Genomic DNA, 23,941 nt, shown 5'->3' on the forward strand with positions numbered 1-23,941 from the left:
GGCCAGCTCGCGTTCGCCTTTGCCCTCAGTATTTGGACAATTAAATCAATGATTTCGAATATTCAGACCCCAGCCAGTGCTTAGACTATCGCGTGGCAGAATAACCCACACAGTTAAGCAGGGAAACCAGCAGTCTACCCGGTTTCCCTTGTTTACAGAGTTTTTCTGATTCCTTCAGGGAGGGGGGGGGTAAATATAGCATATGTCACACTGCTACAGAATGTTGCGACAGGTCGAAAAGCAGCTGTGACGTCACGACCGCAGGTAGACCAACATGGTGGCACAATAAAGACATTGACAAAGCAACTCTTCTCCTCTCATTCCTCCGGACACAACTGTGTGTTGTGTAGCAAAGCCATTTTTGGGTAATTTCACGAATTGATGTCACCTCCGAACAAGTTAATCATGTGATACCTGGATGTTGTAAAGCCTTTTTATGCGCATGCACAGAATAAATGTTTGTTGAGTTCCCAGACCAATGATTGACACGGATGTGCATCATTATTCTCTAATGAGTATTAGCCATCGTTAAGGTAAACTACTATCTTGGTGACTGTTTAAACGCTAGGACTGCTGCCGGAATGTCTAGCGCAACAATTCAAATAGTTCTGAAGAGGAAAGCATAAATGTTTGCAATTGATTGATAAAGTCCAATATAGCTCCCAGAAAATGCACAAGATGGCGCACAAGCTCCGTTGGAAATGGGCTGATTTGTCTGCTGGGAATTTGTGTGAACTCGTATCAAATACAGTAAAGTCTTGTTAGATCTATTTTCTCATGAGTCGAAAAAAAATATCGATTTCACTAGAGCTGTGCTGAACTGCATTAAAAGGTGGCAATACAGTAAATGGGGAATCTAGCATGATTTTGTACTGTAGTGAAGTGAAAAATAAACTTATGCATTAAATAATAACGTCATTTGTTATTTATATAACGCACTCTTGCAATCGTGACTGAGTAGCACTCGACATTCTTGACATTGTACACACGAGAGAAACCACGAACGCCAGCATGTACAAACATTAAAAACAGTGATTATTGCAAGCGATAAAGATATCTGAATACAACACAATTAAATACATGTATGGAAAAATAAAACTGCAACGTTTACATTACTTACGTTGATGAAGTATTCTGCGGCACGTCGAACTATTTCGTGATGAAGGAGTTGCTTGTTTGATTGCCCTCCACAACCACGATTGCCTTGTATGTCGTTCCGATATCACAATTCTTACATTTCCCCATGGTTCAAATTGATGTTGAACAACAGTACTGTAGAAGACATCAGGGTGTGCTGCCTTTCCCATCCTTTTTGATGTAGGTCCGAAGTCCAACACTTCGTATGCTGTCTTTATTTTATCTTTACTCTTCAACCACATTGATAATGTGCAGTATTTTGCGGCACGTGGAACTCTTTTGCAATGGAGGGTTTGGTTCTTGTTGGATTCTCCTCAACAGCCACTATTGCCTTGTATTTCGTTCCGAGGTCACAATTCTTACGTTTCCCAATGGTTGAAATTGGTGTCGAAGATGCTATTGCTGCTACACAGTGCGAGACGCGGAAGCTGGTCACGTGACCAACGGTGTGACCGATACAGATTTCTATAATGGTGGTACTGTATAGAAGCCCCTAAGCAAATATCGATTCAGCTTAAGCTGCTTTTGTATCGATATCAACAGAGCAAAATGGCCGGCAGGAGATGAAAAAGGGCACCATAGTAATCAGATTATCGTAATAACCATGTATCGTATTAAACGGAACTAATTATACATGAAAAGACTAGAAATTTGCCCGGAAATGAAAATAGTATCGTAATAAGCAGTAATATCTTTCATCTGGAACTGCTTTATGTAACAAAGAGGGTACAGAAAGTGCTTAAGAATGAATGTCTCTCTGTGTCTTTGTGTTGTCATGTTATTTGTTATTTAGTTTTTTGTGTTCTTTTGACTTCAAGACGGCGCCGCGAGAGTGGCTGCCTTTCCAGCAGCTGTCTTTCCAGCAGCTCCTATATTTTGCTTTTCTACTTTCATTTCTTTCATAACTTTGCTGCTGTGAAATGTAAATTTCTCCACTGCGAGACTAATAAAGGCAAATCCAATCCAATCCAATATCAATATAACCGATATCGATAAAAAGAGTTTACTGTAGTAGTCTTGGTGCAACACATAACGATTCACCATCACGTTATTTATGTATTTTCCTTGTACTTTCGCCATCAACACTGATCGACACGATGTTTTCAGACCAAACAAAGTACGCAAAATGCATTGTGTGTCGCTTTCTCGGTCAGGGGCGTTCCTGACGTCATGTCAGGAATCGTCATCAACTCAAAAACAATACTTCCTGAAGATTCAGCGCGAGTCATAAAACGTCAAATATAGCTATATGCCGTGGAATCTTTGTAAAATGCGCTCAGTAGAAGTCATTTGAAGTGATTTTACAAATTATGGACACAACTTGTGCGGAAGCGTCGGTTATCCTTTAAAAGCAGCCAGCCTCCCCAAATCTCGCCCTGACCTCAAGTCGGCTAGCCGCCACCTTGTGGCGCGTGCGGACGTCCGTTACCAACGGTTACCAACACGCGCAGCTTGGCAACGAAATTCATTGTCTTGTTCATTGGCCAAAGCCGTCTGGCGCCTTCCGGGCGGCGAACGCTGGCTCGGGCGGGCGGCGCCATGACGCCAATCACTTTTGCAATGTGTCATCACCGGGAAAACGCCAGAGATTTCAGGACCGCCAACTGCAGAAGTGACAAGGAGAGCGACGGACGTTTGTTTCCCTTTTCTTTTATTCTTTGCGTGACACAACACGCGACGAGTCGTTTCAAAAGCCACAAACGCGTGAAAAGAAACAACCGAGCGAAACCAAAACCACTTGGCTTTTTCGGGAAAAGCCCTACGAGGTGCCGAGTTGACGTTTCGGCTGTCCCCGCTTGACTTGCGGAAAAGGAAGAAAGCATCCCCGGCGTCCCTTCAGAGGTCGCTCCAGAGGACGGCCCGTCCCCGTTTGTCCACGCTGGCCGCGTACTCGCCAGATGACGACCAGCAGACGGCACTGATGGAGGCGCTGCGGAAAAATTAAATAATAATAATAATAATAATAATAACCCATTGCATTTATAAGCACATTTCAAAACTCTCAAGGTCACTTGACAGTCACAGGATCAGTTTTTCTGCGGGTGAGCAGCGGCAGCCACATGCGCCAGCGTTCATTCAACCCAGAAGTAACTCAAATACAGTAGATAGAAAGCTAGCTAGCTAGCCAGCTAACAGATAGCCAGCTAGACAGCTAGCTAACTAGCTAGATAGCCATATAGTTAATAAATAGCCAGCTACATAGCTAGCTAGCTAGCATGATAGCTAATAGATAGCAAATGGCTAGCAAATAGATAGCCAGTTAGGTAGCTAGATAATAGATAGCAAATAGATAGCAAATGGATAGCAAATAGATAGATAACTAGATAGCAAATCTAGAAGTCCAAGATGGCGCCCGAGTAGGCAGCCGTCAGCAAGTGCTCTCATGAGCCTTGCTTTTTTTGGTTGTTTTTGTATTGTTTTGTGCTTTCTTTTGTCACTTTATGTTGTTGTGCGTCGTGTGGAATGGATACGGATTGTTTTTCAGCATTTTTGACCACGACATTCATCAAGGAGGAGACTGTGCTAAGCGGTTGCGCCTTTTCGGCAGCATGAATATGCCAGTACTGTTTTTGAATGGGAGGAATGTCTGTGCCATTCGACTGTCATCGCTGGACACCAAAGGGGCCATTGTACTTTTTTGCGCCTGTAATGGGCAGCATCTTCACAGCCCCGCTTTGTTCAGCGGAAAGGTCGGTGCTGTTGGACAGTCTACGGCTGGATGGATGCATGGCTTGAGGAGCCCGCGATAAGAAGAAAGGAGCGTCAGCGCAGAGCGCCGATGCGTATGTGGAACTGTTGCGGCTTGGAATTGAAGCTGATTTATGTGGGACAGGAGATGTGAGACAATCTCGTTTCGTCAATGGATGCTACAGCTGCGTGTTTGCTTTCAACATTAAGCTTGTAGTCGACGTGCACGTTCCACCATGATGTCCCTGATCCATTGGTGGAAAGACGGTTTGATCCTCTCCTCTTTCATCTAGAACTGCTTCATGTCATCATAAAGAGGGTACAGCAAGTCCTGAAGAATGAATGACTCTCTGTGTCTTTGTTTTGTCATATTGTCTTTGTGCTGTCATATTATTTGTTATGTAGTATTTTTTTTTGTTCTTTTGACTTCAAGACGGCGCCGCGAGAGTGTCTGCCTTTCCAGCAGCTCATGTATTTTGTTTTTCTACTTTCATTCCTTTCATCACTTTGCTGCTGTGAAATGTAAATTTCTCCACTGTGAGACTAATAAAGGCAAATCCAATCCAATCCAAAATGTATAGCCAGCTAGGTAGCTAGCGAGATAGCAAATGGATAGCTAATAGATAGCCAGCTAGGTAGCTCGCTAGATAGCACTTTTATAGCATCGTTATATCCTCTTTGGTCCATTTTGAGCCCATCAAATATGTATTTTTTTATGAAAGCATATCTACTTAGCTGTTTTTGCTGGCTTTTATAATAATACTGTTAAAAATCATCATAATTTTCATTTATACCTTTCAAAACTTTAAAGATTACTTTTTTTTTAGTTTATAGTATTTTATTTTATTTTATTTTGTTGTGCTTAGAATATCTTGTTTTCTATCCTTTCACTCCCACCCCAACCCCATCCCTCTTCAATTGCTGCTGTGGACTGCAAATTTCCCCATTGCGGGACGAATAAAGGTATTCTGATTCTGATTCTGATAGTCACGGGATAAGTTTTTTCCTGTGGGTGAGCAGCGGGAGCCACATGCGCCAGCGTTCACTCAACCCAATAGATAGCTAATAGCTAGCTAATACCTAGAGCAGGGGTGTCAAACTCATTTCACATCGTGGGCCACATATGGCCTCGGTAGATGTTAAGTGGGCCGGACCATTCAAATTATATCATACATGTTATAAATAACCAAAATTTAAACATTTAAACAGCTTCTTCCCCCAAGCCATTAACTCTTTGAACAGTAGCCCAAATGGAACTGTATAGTGCCTCTTTGCAATTTTTTGATGATGATACTAGTGCAGCGTGTTCGACCGGAAACAAATTCCCTGTGTGTTCTACCTACTTGGCAATAAAGATGATTCTGATTCTGAAAATACCCAAACTTGTTGAAAACACACTAAACACAAAGGTTTCCCACGCATCTCTGTAAAAGAAATATGACGTGGTCCATTTTTCATTGAAAATTCCACACTCCTTATCTACTTTTTACCGTTTGGATGACATTTCGGCTAATGAGGGTGTTGAAACCGCGGTTGAAAAAGCACCACTCTTCCCCCACTGGACAATTCTTGAATTGCACCTCATTAAAAACGTACGCTCGCTGGACAATAAAATGTACTACATCAGACTTCTCCGCTGTTGGGGTAATTTGGATTGGATTGGATTTGCCTTTATTAGTCTCACAGTGGAGAAATTTACATTTCACAGCAGATTTGCTATTTGAACATGTTTAAACGTCGCTTTCTAATCTTTGTTTACATTTTGGACTTCCTGATACGTCATATCCCACCTTCCTTTACATGATGTCACATCTACATTACCTCCCATCCTATCGCGTCACACGCTGTGCGCCATATAAATGCTCTCCCATTCCATCTCTCTCTCTCTCTCCATGCTTCCTCCGTAGCCGACACCGCGATGTCTCTGCTGTCATTGGATTGGATTGGATATGCCTTTATTAGTCATCAAGATTAAACTAATTTATTCCGTCCTACACCTGGCTTCCTGCTGATTTAACCATCATCTGCCATCAACACCCGTAGAAGCAATGAACCAGGGACGAACGATCAAAATAAACCCATTATTATTGGTGCCGATGGACTTTGGGTCCTAGCTGATGGCTCTCTTTTTCCTTCGAGAGTGTTCGAGAGTGCCCCTCCCTTCTTGGTGTCCGTCGCTCAGGATTGTTTCACGGGTGAGTGGCACCGCTAGCATGCAGGTATGTTGAATAAATGAATTGATAAGAATTTTTCCGGCCTAAAAAATTCTAACTACGGTTAATCTGCGCATCGTTGAGCTTGTGGGCAGGTGAATGTGGTAAGGTAGACCAAAAATTGATTTATTAATTTTGAACCGGACGATTTATGTGTTATTTTATTTGTGTAATTGCAGCTGCAATAGATCGTGGATTTTCTGTAACATTAATGCACTCATCAACACTAGCACGTTATCAGCATTGCTAGCCATTGCTATGGGGCTTCCCAGGGGGTTTCATTGTCCAGGGGACAGTTCGTGGGCAGGGGGGGTCGGCTGATGAATTCCATGTCGTTCGTGCATTTTTTCCACTTTTAAATTATCCTGCGGGCCTGATCAAACCTCCTTGGGGTCTGTTCTGGCCCGCGGGCCATATGTTTGGCACCTGACCTAGAGAATAGATAGCTAAAAGCTAGCTAGCTATATAACTAATAATACAGTAGCTAGCTAACAAGCTAGATACAGTACCTAGCTAAATAGCTATCTATGTAGCCACCTAGATAATAATAATAATAATAATAATAATAATAATAATAATAATAATAATAATAATATTTCTAAGCGCCTTTCAAAACTCTTAAGGTGACTTTTCAGTCACATGATACATAATAACAATAATCAATTTTTATTTTGCCGCTACGCGTTGGTCGGCCAGGCGCTACCTGTGCTTGTCGGCCAGGCGTGTCTCCAGGTTTCCGGCCGCCGCGTTCCAAATGTAGACGGCGCCGTCCGCCGATCCCGCTGCCACCAAGCACGCGTCAGGGCTGAGAGGACGGCGGGCGTGAAAAGCCGCTCGGAGAAGCGCGTCCACCCGCCGGCCGTCGGTCAACGCTCACCTGATGGCCGCTTTGGTGCTGTCGCTGGCGCATTTGAAGCCGTCCGCTCTGGCGCAAATCATAATAATAATCCATGTCATTTCTAAGCGCCTTTCAAAACTCTCAAGGTGACTTTACAGTCACAGGATTAATTTTTCTGTGGGTGAGCAGCGGCAGCCACATGCACCAGCGTTCACTCAACACCGATGTAACTCAAATAGATAGTAAGCTAGCAGCCAGTCAGCTAGACAGCTAATAGCTAAAGGCACAAAGGCGGTTTTGCGACGGGCCGGAAGAAGCCCCCGCCGGTGGGACCGTAATTCACCTGAAGGCGGCGCCGCGGTGGCTCCACCCGCGGACGTCCAGGAGCTGCAGGCCGTCGTCGCGGCAACAGCTGAGAAGGTGACGCCCATCGGCGCTGAGGTCCAAAGATGTCACTTTGCCCGCCGCCGACAGACAGCGGACGCAGCTGGACAGCCTGAAACCAACCAATGAAACGATCGGACTCCATGGCGGCGAGGTGGGATGGGGGTTCAACTGCGAGTGGCGAGCACCTGGTGTCCCACCATCGGATCTTGTGGTCGAAATGTCCGCTGATGGCGACGTTTTCAGAGCAGACCACGTCGCTGCAGAAGGACGACGCTTGGGCCAAGTGGACGCCTGAACCACAAGCGCACGGCTACATTAGCGGCCTTGCGCGATGGCGGCGGCGGCTTTGGGCCACGTACAGGCAGCTCGCTGAAGGTCCCACATTCGGATGGTGCCGTCGGCGCTTCCCGTCACTACTTGATGGCGGCTGAAGCGAGCGGCCGTCACCTTCCTGCTGTGGCCTGTCAGGGTCAGCTGGCGGCGCCCGCTAGCGGTCAGTCACCCGCCCGGCAGGTACCAACGAGCCGGCGACCCCGCAGGGTTCTCTGGTTACCTTGGCGACGGGGCGTTCCAAGCACCACAGCAATGCCGATTTGTCGTAGGAGCCCGCCAGAATCCGACGACCCTGCGCAACGGCGAGCGAGCGCCGTCTTGAGAGAGCCCGGGTCCGAGGGTCCAAAGGTCACGGTGGTCACTCACCGTGGGGTCAAACTGGACGCAGGTCAGACCCTCTGTGCTTCCATCCAAGGTGGTCTGGTGTCTGAGGGCACCTGAAGGCATCGGCGAGAGCGACGTCGGATCAGGTCGCGCCACTGACGTCGCATTAGCATTAGCTGCTGGCTAACAGAACGCGAGGTTGGCTGCGGCGGCTTACCTGCCCTCACCCGCCACACTTTGACCACCCTGTCGGTTCCCGCGCTGGCCAGCAGGGCGGCGCTAGAGCAGAAGGCGGCCGTGTTGACGCCTTGCTCATGGGCTTCCTGTCAAATCAAAGGGCCGCTTTTGACGTGGCCGAGCGGCGAGGAAAGTCCGAGCGCTGGCTCACCAGCACGTGCAGGGCCCGGGTAGGAACCCGGGCCCACGCCGAGACTCTGACGGGACTGGGTGGCTCCTCCTCTTCAGAAGCTGGATCGCATTGGCCCCGCCTCCTCCTGTTGATGGCAGCCAGACTCACAAGGAAATCGCAGGCCAGTGGGGAGCGGAACCCCCACCCGACTTCATGGGGTCACACCCCCCGACCCTCCGCCCAACCCTTAAAGGACAACCGACACCTCCAGACAAGTTGCATCCATAATTTGTAAAATGACTTCAAATGACTTCTACTGAGCGCATTTTACAAAGATTCCACTGCATATAGCTAGATTTTATTTTTTCATATGTTTTAAGACTCGCGCTGAATATTCATGAGGTCTTGTTTTCTAGTTGATGACGATCCCCTAAGTGACGTCACAGAGGGAACGCCCCTGACCGAGAAAGCGACACACAATGCGTTTTGGGTACTTTTTTTCATTTGAAAACACAGTGTTGATCGCGAAGGAAAACTACATAAATAAAGGGATGGTGAATTGTTGTGTGGCAGCCAATTGCGATAACACGCATAAAGAAGGTGTACGTTTACACAAATTCCCAGCGGACAAAGCAGCCATTTCCGACGGACCAGAGCAGTATAGCGTCAGCCGAGGAGCTTCCCGGAGTGTATGAATCCCCGTTTGGATAACCGCTGTCATCCTCTCAGCCTGACAATGGGTCGAAAGTTGCTTCCAGTGGTGAAAGAGAGCAATCGTCATAATAGTGGAGCAAACCGATCGGACAAACATCCAGCTGCTGGAACGAGGAGCTAACTGGAGTTAGCAATGGATAACCGCTGTCATTCATACGTAAGTTTGCAACTCTTCATCTTGAAAGTTTAAACGTTTTGCATGCACAACCAGTAAACAATCTGCATTAATGTTGACATTTTGTAGCTTATTGTTATTCATGTCCTAATATGCCACATATCACGGAGGTTGATGCTATATTGCTTTTCACTGAGCTTCATATATGCTTCATATGTCGTGTGCTTCACCAGTTTCGTCGCTTCCACGGCTCTTATTGATAAGGAAGGATTTCTTTCATCGATGGCAAACATTTCTTCAGAACTATTAGAATCATATTCATAACTGGATGAGTAACAAGAAAGGATATTTTTCTGCTTTCGAATCTGAACTCTCTGAAGCCATTGTTTTGATTCTGGAGCAAGGCAGTTTGTGAACCAAATAATAATAATCCATGTCATTTCTAAGCGCCTTTCAAAACTCTCAAGGTGACTTTACAGTCACAGGATTAATTTTTCTGTGGGTGAGCAGCGGCAGCCACATGCACCAGCGTTCACTCAACACCGATGTAACTCAAATAGATAGTAAGCTAGCAGCCAGTCAGCTAGACAGCTAATAGCTAAAGGCACAAAGGCGGTTTTGCGACGGGCCGGAAGAAGCCCCCGCCGGTGGGACCGTAATTCACCTGAAGGCGGCGCCGCGGTGGCTCCACCCGCGGACGTCCAGGAGCTGCAGGCCGTCGTCGCGGCAACAGCTGAGAAGGTGACGCCCATCGGCGCTGAGGTCCAAAGATGTCACTTTGCCCGCCGCCGACAGACAGCGGACGCAGCTGGACAGCCTGAAACCAACCAATGAAACGATCGGACTCCATGGCGGCGAGGTGGGATGGGGGTTCAACTGCGAGTGGCGAGCACCTGGTGTCCCACCATCGGATCTTGTGGTCGAAATGTCCGCTGATGGCGACGTTTTCAGAGCAGACCACGTCGCTGCAGAAGGACGACGCTTGGGCCAAGTGGACGCCTGAACCACAAGCGCACGGCTACATTAGCGGCCTTGCGCGATGGCGGCGGCGGCTTTGGGCCACGTACAGGCAGCTCGCTGAAGGTCCCACATTCGGATGGTGCCGTCGGCGCTTCCCGTCACTACTTGATGGCGGCTGAAGCGAGCGGCCGTCACCTTCCTGCTGTGGCCTGTCAGGGTCAGCTGGCGGCGCCCGCTAGCGGTCAGTCACCCGCCCGGCAGGTACCAACGAGCCGGCGACCCCGCAGGGTTCTCTGGTTACCTTGGCGACGGGGCGTTCCAAGCACCACAGCAATGCCGATTTGTCGTAGGAGCCCGCCAGAATCCGACGACCCTGCGCAACGGCGAGCGAGCGCCGTCTTGAGAGAGCCCGGGTCCGAGGGTCCAAAGGTCACGGTGGTCACTCACCGTGGGGTCAAACTGGACGCAGGTCAGACCCTCTGTGCTTCCATCCAAGGTGGTCTGGTGTCTGAGGGCACCTGAAGGCATCGGCGAGAGCGACGTCGGATCAGGTCGCGCCACTGACGTCGCATTAGCATTAGCTGCTGGCTAACAGAACGCGAGGTTGGCTGCGGCGGCTTACCTGCCCTCACCCGCCACACTTTGACCACCCTGTCGGTTCCCGCGCTGGCCAGCAGGGCGGCGCTAGAGCAGAAGGCGGCCGTGTTGACGCCTTGCTCATGGGCTTCCTGTCAAATCAAAGGGCCGCTTTTGACGTGGCCGAGCGGCGAGGAAAGTCCGAGCGCTGGCTCACCAGCACGTGCAGGGCCCGGGTAGGAACCCGGGCCCACGCCGAGACTCTGACGGGACTGGGTGGCTCCTCCTCTTCAGAAGCTGGATCGCATTGGCCCCGCCTCCTCCTGTTGATGGCAGCCAGACTCACAAGGAAATCGCAGGCCAGTGGGGAGCGGAACCCCCACCCGACTTCATGGGGTCACACCCCCCGACCCTCCGCCCAACCCTTAAAGGACAACCGACACCTCCAGACAAGTTGCATCCATAATTTGTAAAATGACTTCAAATGACTTCTACTGAGCGCATTTTACAAAGATTCCACTGCATATAGCTAGATTTTATTTTTCATATGTTTTAAGACTCGCGCTGAATATTCATGAGGTCTTGTTTTCTAGTTGATGACGATCCCCTAAGTGACGTCACAGAGGGAACGCCCCTGACCGAGAAAGCGACACACAATGCGTTTTGGGTACTTTTTTTCATTTGAAAACACAGTGTTGATCGCGAAGGAAAACTACATAAATAAAGGGATGGTGAATTGTTGTGTGGCAGCCAATTGCGATAACACGCATAAAGAAGGTGTACGTTTACACAAATTCCCAGCGGACAAAGCAGCCATTTCCGACGGACCAGAGCAGTATAGCGTCAGCCGAGGAGCTTCCCGGAGTGCGCGAATCCCCGTTTGGATAACCGCTGTCATCCTCTCAGCCTGACAATGGGTCGAAAGTTGCTTCCAGTGGTGAAAGAGAGCAATCGTCATAATAGTGGAGCAAACCGATCGGACAAACATCCAGCTGCTGGAACGAGGAGCTAACTGGAGTTAGCAATGGATAACCGCTGTCATTCATACGTTAAGTTTGCAACTCTTCATCTTGAAAGTTTAAATGTTTTGCATGCACAACCAGTAAACAATCTGCATTAATGTTGACATTTTGTAGCTTATTGTTATTCATGTCCTAATATGCCACATATCACGGAGGTTGATGCTATATTGCTTTTCACTGAGCTTCATATATGCTTCATATGTCGTGTGCTTCACCAGTTTCGTCGCTTCCACGGCTCTTATTGATAAGGAAGGATTTCTTTCATCGATGGCAAACATTTCTTCAGAACTATTAGAATCATATTCATAACTGGATGAGTAACAAGAAAGGATATTTTTCTGCTTTCGAATCTGAACTCTCTGAAGCCATTGTTTTGATTCTGGAGCAAGGCAGTTTGTGAACCAACTGGTGGCGGGACTTTCTCAATCTCTCCAGTTTTGAGCTCATTTGTGGCACTTTTGGGCAACTTGAAGTCATTTTTATTGGTGTTTTGCATTTGACTAAAAATATGAGCCTGCGTGTTTTGGGTATTTTAGATGCTATAAAACGTTTTTTCTGATGTCAGTTAAAAAACAAAACAATGGTGTCGGTTGTCCTTTAAGTGCTCACTCAAAAAAATCTCTGATGGACGCCGGGATCCTGGTGGAGACGTGCCAAGTCGAGGCGGCTCTGACCAAAGGAGGAAGCAAAGTCCACGGTTGTGAGTTAGGACAGACGCGGGGTCGCCAGCGGGCTTTGGTCTTCGGAATCCGGTGGAGGTGTGTCTCACCTGGAGGGGCGCGCCGGACTTTTTTCAGCCGGCTTGGGCGCCAAACACTTCCAGCGCGCGGGGCTGACGGCGCTGCAAAACAGACAAAAGGTCACATGTAGGAGACGTGCCCCCCCCAACGCTTGGATCTTGCTCCTTGGGAGACGGTTAATAATAGTAATAATAATACATTTCAATTCTAAGCGCCTTTCAAAACTCTCAAGGTCACTTTACAGTCACAGGATAACATTTTCTGCAGGTGAGCAGCAGCAGCCACACGCACCAGCGTTCACTCAACCCAGAAGTAACTCAAATCGATAGCAAGCTAGCTAGCGAATAGATAGCTAATAGCTAGCGAATAGATAGCCAATAGCTACTGAATAGATAGCCAATAGCTAGCGAATAGATAGCTAATAGCTAGTGAATAGATACCTAATAGCTAGCGAAGAGATAGCTAATAGCTAGCAAATAGATATCCATTAGCTAGCGAATATATTGCCATTAGCCAGTGAATAGATAGCTATTAGCTAGCGAAGAGATAGCTAATAGCTAGCAAATAGATATCCATTAGCTAGCGAATATATTGCCATTAGCCAGTGAATAGATAGCTATTAGCTAGTGAATAGATAGCTAATAGCGAATAGATAACCAATAGCTAGCGAATAGATAGCCAATAGTTAGCGAATAGATAGCCAATAGCTAGTGAATAGATAGCCAATAGCTAGCGAATAGATAGCCATTAGCTAGCGAATAGCTAGCTAATAGATAGCGAATAGATAGCTATTAGCTAGCTAGCTATATAGCTAATAGATACAGTAGCTGGCTAAATGGCTAGATAGCCAACAAGGGAATGCCCCACCTGTCCACGTTGAGCTCGGAGGCGGCGGCGCTCTGCAGCTCTTTCTGCAGGTCCCCGTCTTGAACTCTGAGCACAAAAGCGCATTAGCATCGCAGGCCGCGGCATTTCCGCCATTTTGTTTTTTTCTGGGCACACCTGCGGCGTCGGTCGTTTCGCTGGTTGAGGCGTGCGGCCGCCCTGCGTTTGAGGGCCATGAGGTCGTCCAGCAGGGCACCGCCCCGTAGCTTCTCGTCGCGGAGGCGGCGCTCGGCCCTCCTCTGGCGCTCCATCAGGGCGTCGTAGTCGGCCTTCAAGGCGCCGTTGAGCCGGCCCAGCCGCTCCGCCCGCTGGCGCAGCTGCCGGCGGAGCTCGCTGGCGCTGGTCAGGCGCCGCTCGTCTCGCCGCAGCCTGACGGGGGTGAGGTGCCGCCTTTTCAAAGCCATGCCCGACGGCTCATTGGCGGCCATTTGCCCCAAGGTCACGGGAGGTCACGGGTAGGTACCCAACAATTCGTTTGTTTTTCGATAATAAGGTTTCTTCAGCCGTCATCTGTACTTCCTTGAAGGTATCGGACGTTTCGCTTCTTATCCAAGAGGCTTGATCAGCTGGTGGATTTGACCATATATATATATATATATATATATATATATATATATATATATATATATATATATATATATATATATATATATATATATATACCTACAGTCCTGAGGTGTCCAGACTCTGCTATGATTGGTCCCTGCTCTCAGGTTGGTGGGAGCAGAGGACTATTCCCTGAGGCTACACTGATTACTTCTATTGTCCTGACTGATTATGGGGTCTACGACTGGCCCATTTGTTCTGGTATCACCTCATCAGCATAACTAAGCCATTGTGGTCTAAGAAGTCTGTTGTATGAACAATCCAAATGAAACCTCACCCCACCGTGGTGACTTAGTGAAGGGTTTTGCTGTTTTATGAAAATAGCTTCTTTTACTCCCCTTTTAAAAAACCATCTATTTTCTTTCGCTAAGATTTTAACCTCATTGTCGTCAAATGGGTGGTTGCTAACTTTTAGGTGCTGCGGATTGAAGCCCACTAGTATTATCCCTGCCATGTTGATAAAGTCTTTTTTGGAGAATTAGTTTAGCCTCCCCAATGTATTGCTCTTTGCAATCTTCATTTTTATAATGTATGGAATAAACTACATGACTTCGTTTTCCATTAATAGCCTATCTTTTGGATGCACTGATTTTTGCCTTAACGTGTTTATCGGTTTGAAATAAGTAGGCATTTTGTGTTGCCAAAGGACTCTTTATAGTTTTTCAGAAACTCCTGCAATGTAAGGTACTGCTACTCCTCTCCTTTTTGGATCTTCAGAATGTTTGGTTTCATTCCCTATTCTTTCTTACTGACATTTGTTAAATGACCACTGAGGGTACCCACAGTTAGTGAGTGCTCTCCTGATATGTTTCGACTCCTTTTCTCTACCTTCGACGCTTGTTGGTATTAGCCGACACCTTCAAAGTACAGGTGACCGCTAAAGAAACCTTCTCATCGATGGACCACTCGTGTACCACTGAGAGCTTACACAGATGCTTTGTTTTTGTTGTTTTTCACCTAACCTGTCACGCTGATCCTCCAAAACGCCATCTTGGATTTGCATCTGCTGCTGCTTCTCCACCACTTGATACGCCAACTGCAAGCCAAGTCACAACATTGCCTTTGAGTTTTTTTCCTTCTCTCCGACTTTCCAATGAGAGTGACGACGGACCCCAATGTGGGCGAGCGACCGCCCCCCCCCCTTTTTTTTGCGGCCAATCAGGATTGGAAACGCCGTTGCGGATGAGCGCCAATCCAAACCAGCGACATGCCAGACAAACTGAGAGACAACGGGAGACTTTGGCGACTTGCACTTTGACCTCTCCGGTGGCCTTCTTGAGCTGCATGCACGATGGCGAGACGGCGCCGCGGCTGGCCAGCATCCAGTCGGTCACGCCACTTTTGTCCAGTAGGCCAGAGTCTGAAAGAAAAAAAAACAAAAGCTGAGTGACAAAAACCGCCACAACCTGTTCGGCCGGTGCCGAGTATATGATCGCAATCGCTGTTGCCGTTTCCGAGAGAAAAAAAAGCGCCCTGGTCCCCATGAACTAAAACGGAGCGCTTGTAAAATTGAAAAAAAAGTCCCTTGGTAAAGTTCCCATGAACTAAAATGAAGCGCTTATAAAGTTGAAAAAAAGTCCCTTGGTAAAGTTCTCATGAACGAAAACGAAGCAATTGTAAAGTTGAAAAAAAAAGTCCCCTGGTAAAGTCCCCATGAACTAAATCAAAGCGCTTGTAAAGTTGAAAGAAAAGTCCCCTGGTAAAGTTCCCATGAACTAAAATGGAAAGAAGTCCCCTGGTAAAGTCCCCATGAACTAAAACGAAGAGCTTGGAAAGTTGAAAAAAAAGTTCCCTGGTAAAGTCCGCATGAACTAAAACGAAGCGCTTGTAAAGTTGAAAAAAAGCCCCCTGGTAAAGTCTCCATGAACTAAAATGGAAAAAAGTCCCCTGGTAAAGTCCCCATGAACTAAAACGAAGAGCTTGGAAAGTTGAAAAAAAAGTTCCCTGGTAAAGTCCGCATGAACTAAAACGAAGCGCTTGTAAAGTTGAAAAAAAAGTCACCTGGTAAAGTCCCCATGAACTAAAATGGAAAAAAGTCCCCTGGTAAAGTCCCCATGAACTAAAACGAAGAGCTTGGAAAGTTGAAAAAAAAGTTCCCTGGTAAAGTCCGCATGAACTAAAACGAAGCGCTTGTAAAGTTGAAAAAAGTCCCCTGGTAAAGTTCCCATGAACTAAAACGAAGCAATTGTAAAGTTGAAAAAAAAAAGTCCCCTGGTAAAGTCCCCATGAACTAAATCAAAGCGCTTGTAAAGTTGAAAGAAAAGTCCCCTGTTAAAGTCCCCATGAACTAAAACGAAGCACTTGTAAGATTGAAAAAAAAAGTCTCCTGGTAAAGTTCCCATGAACTAAAATAAAGCGCTTGTAAAGTTGAAAAAAAAAGTCCCCTGGTAAAGTCCCTATGAACTATAACGGAAAAAAAAGTTCCCTGGTAAAGTCCCCATGAACTAAAACGAAGCGCTTGTAAAGTTGAAAAAAGTCCCCTGGTAAAGCCCCATCAACTAAAACGAAGCGCTTGTAAAATTGAAAAAAAGTCCCCTGGTAAAGTTCCCATGAACTAAAATGAAGCGCTTGTAAAATTGAAAAAAAGTCCCCTGGTAAAGTTCCCATGAACTAAAACGAAGCAATTGTAAAGTTGAAAAAAAAAGTCCCCTGGTAAAGTCCCCATGAACTAAATCAAAGCGCTTGTAAAGTTGAAAGAAAAGTCCTCTGTTAAAGTCCCCATGAACTAAAACGAAGCACTTGTAAAATTGGAAAAAAAGTCCCCTGGTAAAGTTCCCATGAACTAAAATGGAAAAAAGTCCCCTGGTAAAGTCCCCATGAACTAAAACGAAGAGCTTGGAAAGTTGAAAAAAAAGTTCCCTGGTAAAGTCCGCATGAACTAAAACGAAGCGCTTGTAAAGTTGAAAAAAAGTCCCCTGGTAACGTTCCCATGAACTAAAACGAAGCAATTGTAAAGTTGAAAAAAGTCCCCTGGTAAAGTCCCCATGAATTAAATCAAAGCGCTTGTAAAGTTGAAAGAAAAGTCCCCTGTTAAAGTCCCCATGAACTAAAACGAAGCACTTGTAAAATTGAAAAAAAAGTCCCCTGGTAAAGTTCCCATGAACTAAAATAAAGCGCTTGTAAAGTTGAAAAAAAGAGTCACCTGGTAAAGTCCCTATGAACTATTACGGAAAAAAAAGTCCCCTGGTAAAGTCCCCATCAACTAAAACGGAGCGCTTGTAAAATTGAAAAAAAAGTCCCTTGGTAAAGTTCCCATGAACTAAAATGAAGCGCTTGTAAAGTTGAAAAAAGTCCCCTGGTAAAGTCCCCATGAACTAAAACGAAGCGCTTGTAAAGTAGAAAAGGCGCATTGGTGCTCACTGGGACTCTGTTTAGGTGGCAACGACAAGAACATTGCAAGCCATTGGCGCTCCGTCAAGTCATCCAGTCTTTACAAAAACCACGCAGAGCAGAACCTGCACGCGCGCCGATGTCGCCGTTTGCAAACTTCCCAAAATGTACATTGTAAGAACGTCTCCCTATAAAAACATTCATGAACGATTTTGTGACTGTAAAGTGACCTTGACAGTTTTGAAAGGCGCTTAGAAATTGAATGTATTATCATTATTATTATTATTATTACCGTTTTGATCCCATCGATAAAAAAACAATCTCTTGCCTACTTTTCATAACCAACTGAGTCAAGTGGCAAATATTCGGCCTGTACTGGACTGTTTACAGTGATACCTTGGTTTACGAAGCCCTTCGCTAACGAACTTTCCGGTTTATAAATCTTAAATTTATGAAAACTTTACCTTGGCATACAAACTTTTTCGGGATACACACGGAGCTGCCTCAATACTCATTGACTTTTGAGATGTATCGTTCGCGAACAAGCCCGTTCTTCTAACAACAAAATGGCAGCCGGATTGTTTTGGTCCTCTATTCCTCGCCCCCAGTCTTCGGTTAAAGCCACGTGATTGGTCAAGAACGCAGCAGCGAGGGGAGGTGGTTTAAACATTAAAGAGACAGGCAGACGACAGTGAGAGAGTTTCAACTTTGATAGTTCAAAGGCAGAGTGTAGACTGCAAGGTTAAAGTATCTCATCAATCAGGCTCCACAAACAACCCGCACAAGCCATCTGTACACTTGATGCAAAAAGCTAGCAATCCAGCTAAACTGAACACAATTGATGAGGAACTAGGTAAAATTATGGCAGAGAAAGCACCTACAAGGAATCATTCTTCAAGATGGTGAAAGAAGAAGGTTACGTTCCTCATCAAGTGTTTAATGCTGAGGAAAGCGGCCACTCCATTCCATCAAGCCATCAACGACCATCACAAAGGTCAATAAAACGACTTTATTATACAGTACAGTTTATTTCTTTAATTATAATACAATAGCACATTTATTATACATAAAATAAGGTATATTTTGTGTAGTTTTAAGGCTTATAAAATTAGAAAGTAGAAAAATATGTTTTATGGGGACCTGGGAACGGATTATTCTCATATTAATGCTTTCCTAAGGGAAAATAATTTTTGGGATAGACACTTTTTGCCTGACACACTCTGTCTGGGAACCAATTAAGTTTGTAAGCCAAGGTATTACTGTATTTCTTTTTGTGAACATGCTTGATGCCAAAGGATCGCGTACCTTCACCTTCTTGTCTTCTTGCTAAAATTCACCTGGTTTTTGGGATAGGGGGTGGCACTGACTCCTTCAGCAGAGCCATCCAGTATATATTTTGTCTTTTTCAAAGGTTGTGATTCACGCTTGATCCCGAAGGGTTTCAGTGATTCACGGATACAGTAAAGTCTCGTTATATCGATATCGGTTATATCGATAGTCCCGCTTATTACAATACTATTGCTATGACCGCAAGGAGAAAATTACATGCGCGCAGGGTCGGATATATTGATAGTCCCGATTATATCGATATTTTTCGGACTTCCGAGAATATCGATATAACGAGACTTTACTGTATTTCATTTGTCGTGCAAACCGTGAACAGGGTAGTAATGTGAATTCCGACTCTTTTCAGAGAGCCGGTTCTTTTGGCTCGGCTCACGACAAAGATCTGGCTCTTTTGGCTCCCAGATGGCACTTTGTTTTTTTTTTTTTGTTTAAATTAATATTATTATTATTATTAATAATAATAATAATAATAATAATACATTTCATTTATAAGCGCCTTTCAAAACTACCAAAAATCATTATTAAATCATTAATCAAATTATGTGAAGAACAAATTACTAGTGTAAAAAATACACCATAGCAAATATTTTCATTTGTATGGCTTGTGGCTAGGTAGCTATCTAGCTAGCTCTCTATTCACTACCTAGCTAGATGGCTACCTATTGGCTATCTAGCTAGCTTTCTATCTAATAATAACAATACATTTGATTTCAAAGCTCTTTTCAAAACTCTCAAGGTCACTTTACAGTAACAAAATCGTTTTTTCTGCGGGTGAGCAGCGGCAGCCATATACGCCAGCGTTCACTCCACCCGGACGTAACTCAAATAAATACAATGCTAGCTACACACACATACACACACATATATATATATATATATATATATATATATATATATATATATATATATATATATATATATATATATATATATATATATATATATATATGATAGCTATTTGAGTTATTCCGGGTTGAGTGAACGCTGGCGCGTGTTGCTGCTGCTGCTCACCCCCAGAAAAACGGATCCAGTGACTGTAAAGTGCTTACAAATGAAATGTATTATGATTATTATGATTATTATTATTATTGATTTATATGTGCACAGAGAGCATCCACTAACTTTCACTTTCCCTGTGGTTCCTCTGGTCTGATGATCAGCTGTCACTAATTAGCTTTTCATATTAGTAATGCTATCATACCAACTAATAAAAAATATAATCATTGAATAATAATAACAGAATGATGTGATAACATTTGTCCACCTGTCTACCATAATCCCCCACCCCCACCTGCGTGTGTCTGTATTCTCCCCTCCCTCCTCGACCACGGATCTTGACCAATCACGTGCGGCGTTAACCGAAGACTGGGGGCGGGGAATAGAGGACTAAAAAAAGTCGGCTCCCATATCCGACTCCTTGTTAAGAAACAGCTCTCTTCGTTCACTTAGAGAACCGGTTATAAGAACCGACTCGTTCGCAAACTACACAAGACTAAACAGAATAGCGACGAGTAGCGAATCCCGACAGTCCCCTTGGGAACGTTCGAACGGGCTGGTGTCGTGCGGCGTCTTACAGGCTCGGACGAGGTCTCGGAAGCCGTGGTACTGCTCCCGGTCTCGGCGGCGCAGCTGCAGCAGGACGTGCGCCTTCCATGGGTCGCCGTCCGTCGCGGTTCCTCTCGGCGAGTCCTGCGGCTCCCTTTGCGGCTTCATGGCGGCGGGGTCCCCGCTCGCGCGCCTTCCGGTGTTCGGAGACGCCTCGGCGGCGAACTTGGTCCCACTTTGTCGATCTCCGGCCTGAGTTGAGTGGCTTTGCTTGGCCGTGTGCGACCGTCGTCCGATCGGTGCCCACTTCCGCCTTTCAAGGCTAACCAACGACGACGAAAGGGCGATTTCACGTTCGTTTCACGTTGGTTCCGCCAAACGCCGTGACCGTAAACGACTCAGTCTTCAGTGGCGTTCTTATGACTTTTTGCATCCTTCCCGGCTGGCCCCCATCGCGCCCCGCCCCTCTGCGCGACCCGCCGTGGGTGGACCAAACCCTTTCAACATAAATCGCAACTTTTTTCTTTCTTTCCTTTACGGAGTCATTTCCTTGGTAGTTGCATGTCACCACGCCTACTTTGGAACATTTCACAGGGCATGAAAACCGACAAACTCTCGACCGCTTCCGGAAATCGAGGCGAGCCGCTGGACGGAAGTGGTCCACTCGGCCATTCGACGTCCGTTCTGGGTGGACGGCGGCTTGTCGAGACCCGAAAGCTCGCCGAGCGTATTCTATGGCCTTGAACCCAAAAACGGGGACGTTGACGTCGGTTTTGAAGTTGTGCTCCGAAGACGTCCTCCGCCGAGAATCGGGTCTGGTGGGTGCACTACATTTGCCGAGAGCGCACTATCGCCAGTCACAGCACTTTGGTTTTGGTCAGGTCAAACACTTAATAATAACAATCCATTTTATTTCTAAGCGCCTTTCAAAAGTCTCAATGTCACTTTACAGTCACAGGATGATTTTTTTTGTGAGTGAGCAGCGGCAGCCACACGCGCTAGCGTTCACTCAACACGGAAGTAACTGAGATAGAAAGCTAGCTAACCAATAGTTATATAACGAATAGCCAGCGAGACAGCAAATAGATATCTAGCTAAATAAATTAAGAAACATTCAGACTAAATGCTGATTTTTTTTCCCTTGAGTCATTCATTTGCGTACAAACCCTCCCCCCTCTCGGAAGAGCAGACCACAATATGGTATATCTCCAGCCTGTGTACAAACCCCTTGTCCAGAGGCAACCAGCTGTGACCCGCACGGTCAGAAGATGGTCCACAGAAGCCGAAGAAGCTCTGCGGGACTGTTTTGACTCAACCAGGTGGGAGCTCTTCACTGAGATTCATGGGCAGGACATTGATTCACTCACCGACACCATCACAGACTACATAAAGTTTTGTGAACAAAACACCGTACACACCAGGACGGTGCGGTGTTTTTCTAACAACAAACCATGGATTAATCCCAACATAAAAGCCCTCCTGAAGGAAAAGAAAACGGCTTTTGTGTCGGCAACAGAGAGGAACTGAAGGATGTGCAGATTCAACCGAGGAGTGAAGGAAATAGATACATTTATTTAGCTATATTACACATTGCTCAAGATAAAACTTTAAAATACAGTGAGACCTCAAATTACGAACTTAATTGTTTCCCAGACAGTGTGTAAGGCGAAAAGTGTGTATCTCAAAAAAAGATTTCCCAAAGGAAACCATTAAAATGGGGATAATCCGTTCCCGGGTTTCCATAAAATATACTTTTCAACTAAATAAGCCTTAAAACTACACACAACATACCTTATTCTATGTATAATAAATGTGCTATTGTATTGTAATGAAAGAAATACACTGCATTGTATCATAAAGTCCCTTGGCGTTGGCGGTCGAAGGTCAAAGGGAATTGCTGTTTAGAAAGAGAGGCGCATTACATGACGACTGTAATTAAAGAAATGAACTGCTGTAAAATAAAGTTTTATTTACCTTTTTGATGGTCGTTGATGGCTTATGGAAGGAGAGTCACCTTCCATAAGGACTGTTGGCAACTTAACCTCTGGTGCTGTTCGGTCGTGTGCTTCCTCCGAAGATCACTCCGCCAGGCGTGGTGGGTTTGTATTATGAAAATAGTGCTTATTATAAGGTTTAAATTTCATAAATTTGACGTTTGTAAGACAAAAAGTTTGTAAGTTGAGGTGTTTGTAAGTTGAGGTCTCACTGTAGTAAGTTCGATCACTATAAATATTGCTTTGCTTGTAATCGATAGATAACAGAACAAAGAGGTATCGTTGGTTGGAGACATGTTTCAGGTGCCAAAAGATCTAAGGGGAGCTCCTCTCAGGAATTCCGCCAACAATTAAGGTAAGCAGAATACCCGTTAAAACCAAAATTCTGCAATTGAACACTGTAAATCAAAGAGGAGTTGTGGGTCCACCTGATCAAATTCTTAGCAGAATACGTGTTTTGTGTAATAATTATGCAAAATAGTCCAGTTTGATTGGACTATTGCTTCACCGTGGCGGGAGTAATGTATTGACGAATAGTTACGAATAAGCTGAAGTTTTGAGATCCTTCGGAAGAGTTGGGAGCCTTCCAAAATTATATCGGTCGTAAACGAAGTGTGTTCTTTGTGGGATGTGACCAAAGACTCACAGTAAATCATCAATTCAAACCAGTAATTTGGCTTTAGGTTTGTGGGTGTGTGTGCGCGCACGTGTGCGTATTTGTGTGTGTATGTGTGTGTGGATGTGCGTGCTTGTGTGGGTACTGTGGGTGTGTGTGGGTTTCTGTGAGTGTGAAAAGAATGACAATGGTTGCATCCAGAGTGATTGATAAGATGAATGAGTGAGTGGAGAGAAATTGTGGAATGTTTTTAAGAATTGGAGACACAATTTGTGAGTGGAGTGAATATAAAGACAATTATTAAGAAGGAAAGAGAACGAAGGTGTTTGGAAATTGGAAAATGATCCATTATTTGTGGTACTTGAAGATAATTGGACGCTAAAAGTTTTGGCACAGCAATTGCAGATAAGGGAATTGGGCAAAGAAAACTGGAATTGGAATTGGAGAGAAAAGGTAGCACATTTCCTAAACTTGGAGACGTTTAGGAAATGTGGCATGCATAATTTAGCAACCGCAGCCACTGCATTATGTGCTGTAAATATATATATATATATATATATATATATATATATATATATATATATATATATATATATATATATATATATATATATAAAAATAAAAGCAAGACCCCAATGAAAAAGTGAGTTTAGAATGACCAATCATGCTAATATGTATGCTGGGACTGATCCTCAGTGAGATAAGATGACGCCAACAGGCACAGATGAGAGACGGTAGACGCCCTGCATATCAAGAGATGATTGTGAAAAGACAACAGGATGACTTTGTGGCACCTGTGGTGACGCTGGGAGACAAGAAAGATTTCAGGGTGTGAAAGGATCAAAGTGGCTCGACCATGACACCCTCACCTCAAGTAGACACACCCACACCTCAGCCATTAAGACAGTATGACAGAAACGCCAAAGTGTCTCAAATGTCTCATAGTCGCGTTGATTGGAGGAAAATTGTAAGTTAAAAGAGCATGTGGAGATTGGAAGATTGAAAGTCAGAAAGCAGGTACAGGTATGTTGAAATTGGAAAAGTGGCTGAGAGTCACGCATGGTCAAGGCAGAGAGAAAGTGAAAGAGGAAGTTGACACGTTTGATGCAGCAGGAACAGATGCTGAAGTATGTGATTGAGATGACAAGCAGGAAAAAGAAAGTGGCAAATGTTGAGGATAGGTAAGAGACTAGTTTTTGACAGATTGGTGAGTCAACTGGAA

At 45.3% G+C, this 23,941-nt stretch overlaps 1 protein-coding gene across 2 annotated transcripts; it reads right to left on the reverse strand.

Moving 5' to 3' along the window:
- Nucleotides 1-2,767: 2,767 nt before the first annotated feature.
- On the reverse strand, nt 2,768-23,162 carry atg16l2 (autophagy related 16 like 2). 2 transcript variants are annotated; one of them, XM_089013128.1, is made up of 17 exons: nt 20,139-23,159; nt 15,147-15,247; nt 14,850-14,923; nt 13,399-13,650; nt 13,264-13,329; nt 12,426-12,497; nt 12,266-12,325; nt 10,852-10,957; nt 10,681-10,786; nt 10,506-10,576; nt 10,360-10,431; nt 10,166-10,280; nt 9,992-10,097; nt 9,763-9,915; nt 6,916-6,963; nt 6,742-6,843; nt 2,768-3,067 (listed from the first exon to the last, which is right to left on the reverse strand). In XM_089013128.1, the coding sequence occupies exons 1-17, from the start codon at nt 20,275-20,277 to the stop codon at nt 2,974-2,976; spliced, it is 1,737 nt and encodes a 578-aa protein (XP_088869254.1). In that variant the 5' UTR covers nt 20,278-23,159; the 3' UTR covers nt 2,768-2,973. The 2 variants fall into 2 exon arrangements, with proteins under 2 accessions (XP_088869254.1, XP_088869253.1); XM_089013127.1 differs by lacking the exons at nt 2,768-3,067; nt 6,742-6,843; nt 6,916-6,963 and having other exon boundaries at nt 9,735-9,915; nt 10,506-10,618; nt 20,139-23,162.
- Nucleotides 23,163-23,941: the final 779 nt, after the last annotated feature.

Source organism: Hippocampus bargibanti, linkage group LG14 (assembly GCF_051943395.1).
Source record: "Hippocampus bargibanti isolate YZ-2025 linkage group LG14, ASM5194339v1, whole genome shotgun sequence".
NCBI lineage: Eukaryota > Metazoa > Chordata > Actinopteri > Syngnathiformes > Syngnathidae > Hippocampus > Hippocampus bargibanti.